Source organism: Parastagonospora nodorum, assembly GCF_000146915.1.
Source record: "Parastagonospora nodorum SN15 chromosome Unknown scaffold_50, whole genome shotgun sequence".
NCBI classification, from domain to species: Eukaryota; Fungi; Ascomycota; class Dothideomycetes; order Pleosporales; family Phaeosphaeriaceae; genus Parastagonospora; species Parastagonospora nodorum.
This window is the reverse complement of record NW_001884598.1, coordinates 55,062-62,372: the sequence shown is the minus strand read 5'-3', so window position 1 is coordinate 62,372 and position 7,311 is coordinate 55,062. Positions and strand designations below refer to the sequence as shown.

The window sequence follows — 7,311 nt, the reverse complement described above, 5'->3', positions numbered from 1 at the left end:
TCCACACCAGCCGAAGGGCGCTCGAGAAGGTCGAGCTCAAGTGGATCGACACCTCGTCCAAGTTCGGACACGGTGCCTACCAGACCCCAGCGGAGAAGAGGCAGTACGAGGGTGTGATGAAGAAGGACCTCCAGACCTCCTCGTAAGAGGTTGGTGGTGGTGGCAACGGAGTTCAAACTTTCTGCAAAGGTTCTTAGGCGAACGGAATAGATTTGCCTGGGCACCGGTTATGACGAGCACCTGAACAAAATTCAACGATACCAAGTTCAAAAAACATGTTCCACTTCGCTTGTGATGTACATATAGGAAGACAGTTGGTGCTCCTTCGGTGGTTTGTCACTACTCGTCAGATCAATATCTGCAATTCCATGTGTTTACTTCTTGCAAGAACCCCTTGCTACCAGTCCATTGTGGTTTTTTCCTTATTGTGCATCAGGAATGCAAGTCATCTCAGTGCATGTCATGAAAGAGTATAATGGCTGAGACACATCCAAGAAAGATGACAGCTTTCTGATCAATTGGAAGTGTCCCGAATACTGTACTGGATTTGATCTATAGAGTCAACGACGACTGTGTATATGTATTGTGAACATCAACTGTACCAGATGAATTCATCGACATCAACTCTTTCGAAGAACCTTCCTTTATCTCCAACTTCTGACGATCGATAATTAGTAACCCACTCATAGTTGCGTAGGACGTTGAACAGATGTCGCTCCGGAAATACGCATATTTATTGCAGTACATCAGCAGAACTGCATGCGCATCAGAAGAACGTGTGGACCATGGATAGTAGTCAGGTGAAGCACGGAAGCGCGCTCAATTCCACTCGCAGCTGGTATAGAAGGTAGATTGCTCTTCATTACCTGGCAACCGATCCGGATTTTTAACTTGTAGGTAAACAGAGTACCAAGAGGAGCTCGGGAGCGTGAAAAATTTAGTACAGGTAACTGCGAATGAAATCGACCAGGGTGCCACAAGTATTAGCTCATCCTATAATCTGAAGCCATACGCATGGCCTTGCTGTTGTAATTGAAGCCTAGCGATACTGTGGAGATCTCCAAGCTTGTGGACGACGTTTTCACTTTCCATCGTAGATAAAAATATGTAACAAGAAGAACGGGAATGTTTTGGAAGAAACACTGGGAAAAAGCAAACCAACATGCATTTTGGACGACGGGAACGACTTGTTTATGTGTACATGGTGCAGTCGAATCTCGCACAGAGTAGGTGCTTCGGAGAAATGCGCGGCGTTTCTTGACTGGTAGACATGTTGGTTTGCCATGTGATGGACAGGGTTGAGTCTATGACGATTACGAGGTCTTTGAGCATCTCTGCTGCACCAGGCCCGGCCCAATTACCACAACGTTCTTTCTGAATGAGTCAACATGCAAGCCTAGCCTTTGCGAACATCACAGGACGAACAGGACTGTAACTTCCAAAGTTTGAGATTATTACAGTCTTGGTGTCACGACAGTTGGGTCCTGGATGGAGGAGACTTGTTGTGTGGGGTGCATGGTCGATAGCAAGACAAGTTCACCACAAGCGCGCACATGAAGAAGCGGCATCAGCGCATCCTGGCAACGACAATGGATACATAATGAATCACGTTGGAGAAGAAAATCCGGAGCCGAAAGTACGTTCCGACTGAATTTCGTGGCGAACCGAGGCCTGCACCTGTCCAATTAGCGTGACGCCATTCCCTGTATGTAACGGCCGCTCGCAGCCTCCATTTCCTGACGTGCATCAATTGCATACATACCTAAGCCCACCACTTCGACTGCCTCTCCACTCTTTGGCTATCGCGACCATGAGTTGCCTCAGGATGCGTCGAACCCAGTTCGCTAGCCAGGTGAGTTCTGCACCGTGTTTACGGCGCATGCCGCCCGCACAATCTTCCACTTGTCCGACGGCCGCCGCACAGAGGCGTGTGCCATGCCGCGGGACGCTCGAATGCAGGAGCCCCGACTCTGAGTTGCGCCTCAACTGTCTTCTGGAGACATTTGGGCTTTGCAGAATGCGCCACAACTGCATGCAGGCCAATTGCTAACTCATGACACAGCTCACAAAGAGCATTCGCACACCATCACGAGCTTTTTCATCGACACGGCCTGCGGCACGCATATTCGGCACCGGCAATTTGAGGGCGAAGGAGGCATCCGGCTTCATTTCTCAGAAGTACCCCGTCATCGACCACGAGTATGACGCTATCGTTGTCGGCGCCGGAGGAGCGGGTCTGCGAGCGGCCTTTGGTCTCGCTGAAGCTGGCTTCAACACGGCGTGTATCTCGAAGCTCTTCCCCACCCGGTCGCATACCGTGGCCGCACAGGGAGGCATCAATGCCGCGCTCGGAAAGTACGTAGAGTGGCAAGAGGCTGGATGAGGAGCACAGGCTGACCAAGTTTTCAGCATGCACGAGGACGACTGGCGGTGGCATATGTACGACACCGTCAAGGGCTCAGATTGGCTAGGTGACCAGGACGCTATCCACTACATGACCCGAGAGGCGCCCCAGTCTGTCATTGAGCTCGAGAACTACGGCTGCCCGTTTTCGAGAACAGACGACGGCAAGATGTATGTCCGCGCCTTGGTTATGCCCCATTCGCGTGCTAACTTGACGTAGCTACCAGCGTGCATTCGGCGGACAGTCCCAAAAGTATGGAAAAGGTGGTCAGGCATACCGGTGCTGCGCTGCTGCTGACCGAACTGGCCACGCTCTCCTCCACACACTGTACGGCCAGTCTCTACGACACAACACCAAGTACTTTATCGAGTTCTTCGCTACCGATCTGATCATGGAAGATGGTGTTTGCAAGGGTGTTATCGCATACAACCAGGAAGACGGCACAATCCACAGGTTCATCGCAAAGAACACGGTTCTAGCTACTGGAGGCTACGGACGTGCTTACTTCTCCTGCACATCTGCCCACACCTGTACTGGTGACGGCATGGCCATGGTTGCTCGTGCCGGACTCCCCAACCAGGATCTCGAATTCGTCCAGTTCCATCCTACCGGTATCTACGGCGCTGGTTGCTTGATTACTGAAGGCTCCCGCGGAGAGGGTGGTTATCTTCTCAATTCTGAGGGCGAGCGGTTCATGGAGCGATATGCACCAACTGCCAAGGATCTTGCCTCCCGCGATGTCGTCTCCCGATCTATGACCCTTGAGATCCGCGAGGGCCGTGGTGTTGGACCTGAGAAGGACCACATTTACCTCCAGTTGAGCCACTTGCCACCTGAGGTTCTCCACGAGCGTCTGCCTGGTATCTCTGAGACTGCTGCGATTTTCGCCGGTGTTGATGTCACCAAGCAGCCTATTCCCGTTCTGCCCACTGTCCATTACAACATGGGCGGTATTCCAACCAAGTACACTGGTGAGGTCATCACCCAGGATGCTAAGGGCAATGACCAGGTTGTCCCAGGTCTTTTCGCCTGCGGTGAGGCCGCATCTGTCTCCGTCCACGGTGCCAACCGTCTTGGTGCCAACTCTCTCCTCGATCTTATCGTCTTTGGTCGTGCTGTTTCCCACACCATTCGTGACAACTTCAGCCCAGGCCAGAAGGCTGATGCCGTTGCTGCGGACGCCGGAGCCGACTCAATCGCCGTTCTCGACAAGATCCGCACATCTGAGGGCTCCAAGTCCACCGCCGAAGTCCGCCTCGCGATGCAAAAGGTCATGCAGACTGATGTCGCTGTCTTCCGTACTCAGGAATCGCTCGACGAGGGTGTCAAGAAGATCAACGAGGTCGACTCTCAGTTCGCCGATGTTGGCATCAAGGACCGCAGCATGATCTGGAACTCTGACCTTGTTGAGACTCTTGAGCTCCGTAACTTGCTTACTTGCGCTGTGCAGACGGCCGAATCAGCCGCCAACCGCCAGGAGTCAAGAGGAGCACACGCTCGTGAGGACTTCCCCGACCGTGACGATGAGAAGTGGATGAAGCACACTTTGTCGTGGCAGAAGCAGCCACATGGCAAGACTGAGTTGGGATACAGGAAGGTCGTGGGTACTACCCTGGATGAGAACGAGTGCAAGGCTGTACCGCCGTTCAAGCGTACATACTAGAGAAGGAACGTTGCAGAAGAACAAGGAGAATAAGCAATTAGAAAGGATATTAGTCCTGCATTGTATGTATATTGCATAGTTGATTGATTGAAGTGAAGCAATACTTTTTTTTTGGAAACAATTTGCATCGACTACTTAGACTTCCAACTGCCTCTTGGCGTTGGCAGCGGCACGCCTTCTTTGTTGGCTCTCGTTCTTCTTTGCCTTGGCTGCATCACTATTCCTGTAGGCTTTATCCGTGCTCTTGCCCTTCGCAGACGCTATGTATGTATTTGGCCCGTGCGATTGCTTGCTGGCCACTCGCCGTATACCGCTTGCTATAACTCAATCGGCTTTCACGGAACTCTTCATCTTCAGTTTGTCCTTGCGTTTATCCAATGAAGCTTGACCCTTCTCCGGGTTCCTATACTTCTTCGTAGCCAGTTCCGCGCGCTCTTTCCAGGCGAGACGAAGCTCGTCGAGGTTCGGAAGGTCATCTTCCAAGCCCGCAAAAGTGATTTCCATGAGGGAAGAATGCGAGCACAGACCCAACCATGGTACCTCCTCCCAGAATCGAAGCGGAGTGAGAGATATGAGAGTTGGTTTGGAATATGCCCAGAATCCTGTAGCGAAGGTTGCCTCAAGCGCTTTGACGAGTGCAACCACGCATATCATGTCTTCTCCCTCGAAGGAAATGTCGACAGCTGCAAGATTCGTGTGACTCGTTCGCTCGAAACCCCTTTGGAGAAGGTCCTTAATTGAGTCTGGTATGTTGCTACGTTCGTATTCGTATTCCATGACCCTCTCCTGTGAGCCCCTCGCATTTGTTGTCTTGCCGCAATAGATAGCCCAGAGTGGACCTTTACGATAGTATTGCAGGTAAACGATCCACTTCAACGTGAGATCGTCGAGAGAGAGCGGGACAGAGCACACTCTCAATTGCTGCACTGAAGGCGCATCTGGTGATCGGATCATGTCGGCAAGCCCGGGTGCAAAGGTCAGGCTCGATTCCTCAATGAGGTGTTGTATGGGAGCTTCCGAGGAGAAGAAGGTGCGTGATTCGAACGTTGCAGATCTGTCCGTCCGAAGCTGCACATCGCAAAGCATCGCAAAGAACGCGGCGTCAGACATAATGAAAGAGATGATTCAGGCGTGACACGGAAAGCAAAAGCTGAGAATGCGGAAAAGACATCATTTGTTGCTGGGTGTGCGTGGAAGGCGGGGAGAGTAGCACATCGCACCTGCCGTCTCCCACAGCTCTCTACGTAAACATGGAAAGAAGCACCCAGTCAACCCCGCACCACCACCTCTTAGTTGTACTGAGCGTACACAGCAGTGCTGTTGAACTTCATGTTGGCCTTGATCACCTTGTCCACAGCGGCGAGAAAGTCCTTTTCGGTAGCCACCTTGCGGCGATTCCGGATCGCGAACATGCCTGCCTCTGTGGCTACACTCCTCAGCTCGGCACCAGTGCTGTTGGGGCAAAGACGCGAAATGAGCTCCCAGCGAATGTCGCGCTCTACGCTCATGCTCTTGGCGTGAATGCGGAGAATGTTGGCGCGACCCTCCATATCGGGTAGGGAGAACTCGATCTTTCTGTCGATACGACCGGGACGCATGAGAGCGGGGTCGAGTGTTGAAGGTCTGTTGGTAGCGAACATGACCTTGATGTTTCCACGCGCGTCAAAGCCGTCAAGTTGTGTGATAAGCTCCAACATAGTCCGCTGAACCTCGTTGTCTCCTCCCGCACCGTCGTCAAAACGGGCTCCACCCACAGCATCGATTTCGTCAAAGAAGATGATACAGGCCTTCTTTGTCCGTGCCATCTCGAACAACTCGCGGACCATCCTTGCTCCCTCACCAACGTACTTTTGGACAAGCTCGGAACCGATGACACGAATGAAGGTGGCGTCTGTTCGATTGGCAACAGCTCGGGCGCAGAGCGTTTTTCCAGTTCCCGGGGGCCCGTAGAGCAGTGCGCCCTTTGGCGGGTCGATACCCAGGTTGACGAAGCGCTCTGGCGACAGGAGGGGCATCTCGACGACTTCTCGCAGCTTCTCAATCTGCTCTTTACAGCCTCCAACATCTCCATAGGTGACGTCGGGCTTGTCTTCGACCGTCATCATTGTGACCGAGGGATCGATCTTGGGCGGCAAGGGAAGCAGAATCTGGTACTTGTTCCGGTCGACACCGACGCGCATGCCCTCCTCGATGTCTGTGGGTGAGACGCGGTCTCCGAGGTTGACGACGAACTTGGCGATCTGCTTGACGTTGATGACATATTTGCTCTTCTCCGAGTCCTTGTCGTCCTGTATTATCTTGGTGCAGCGGGCGACTTGGAGGGGCTGTTCTTCTTGCATGCGTTGGCGGTCGGCGGCGATGTCCCAGAGATGTGGTGGTGCGAGACCGGTGTCTGATTCCTACTGGTGGTCAGCCGTTGCTGCACGGGCACAGGCACGGGTGCTGGGAATAGCTACCTTTACGCCAATCTTCTCGTTGATGGTCGACTGCTTGTCTTTGATCTCCTTCTCGAGCTTCCTGAGCTCCGCGCCGTAGGGTGCTGCGCCATATGTCTTCAGCACTTGGATGTCCCTGGTCCCGTGTTAGCATGCGCCTCGACCGCCAGCGCCACGTGATCCTACTCATCGGTGAGAGGTGTGATCTTCTTCTCCTCAACCTCGTCGTCGGCGAAGTTCTTCTGGTACTTCTCCCAGCTCTGGCCCGTGGCGGAGGGCATTGTGAGGGCGCGGCGGCGGCGTAGACCGGGGACGGGAGGGCTGTATGGTGTGCGGAGTATGGGGGGGTTGGAGCTACGGTCCCGCGGGAAGAGTCTGCACAGGTGTTGATGGCGACGGCGGGTGAAGGCGTGCGGGCGGAGGGGGATGCTTGTAATGATGCAGGTGCAGGTGGAGATGCACTCGCACGGCGAGTCGGAGCTAGGGTCGGCCTTGGCGGTACAGCGCGCGGAAATTCCAAAGTTCGCGCGTCCCAAAAGTTCGACAACCCCACCAAACACCCCACGATACCCTCTGCCTGTCTTTGTTTTCCCCGTAGAACCCACCATGGCAGCTCAAGTTGCAAACGGAGGAAGCGGAAATGCTGCGTTCAAGGTACGGAGCCGCGTCGGAGAGCTTGGGGCTAGGTAGCTAACCCAGGCCGCAGGACAAGGAGAAGCCCAGAGCTGTTCGCAGTGCCAACATCATTGCTGCAAGAGGTACGGCGCTCGCCGACATGCATACTAGAGCTTCACGCTGACGAAATCCCA

At 53.6% G+C, this 7,311-nt stretch overlaps 3 protein-coding genes across 3 annotated transcripts; 1 reads left to right on the top strand and 2 right to left on the bottom strand.

Moving 5' to 3' along the window:
* Positions 1-2,053: 2,053 nt before the first annotated feature.
* Positions 2,054-4,188, top strand: SNOG_16547 (hypothetical protein; the record flags this gene model as incomplete). Its single annotated transcript, XM_001806603.1, has 3 exons — positions 2,054-2,359; positions 2,393-2,574; positions 2,624-4,188. 3 exons carry the CDS (start codon positions 2,054-2,056, stop codon positions 4,065-4,067), a joined length of 1,932 nt encoding a protein of 643 aa, XP_001806655.1. The 3' UTR covers positions 4,068-4,188.
* A 203-nt stretch (positions 4,189-4,391) lies between these two features.
* Positions 4,392-5,177, bottom strand: SNOG_16545 (hypothetical protein; the record flags this gene model as incomplete). Its single annotated transcript, XM_001806602.1, has 1 exon — positions 4,392-5,177. One exon carries the CDS (start codon positions 5,175-5,177, stop codon positions 4,392-4,394), a length of 786 nt encoding a protein of 261 aa, XP_001806654.1.
* A 179-nt stretch (positions 5,178-5,356) lies between these two features.
* Positions 5,357-6,783, bottom strand: SNOG_16544 (hypothetical protein; the record flags this gene model as incomplete). The annotated part of the gene is made up of 3 exons (XM_001806601.1): positions 5,357-6,466; positions 6,524-6,638; positions 6,689-6,783. 3 exons carry the CDS (start codon positions 6,781-6,783, stop codon positions 5,357-5,359), a joined length of 1,320 nt encoding a protein of 439 aa, XP_001806653.1.
* Between the last annotated feature and the right edge of the window lie 528 nt (positions 6,784-7,311).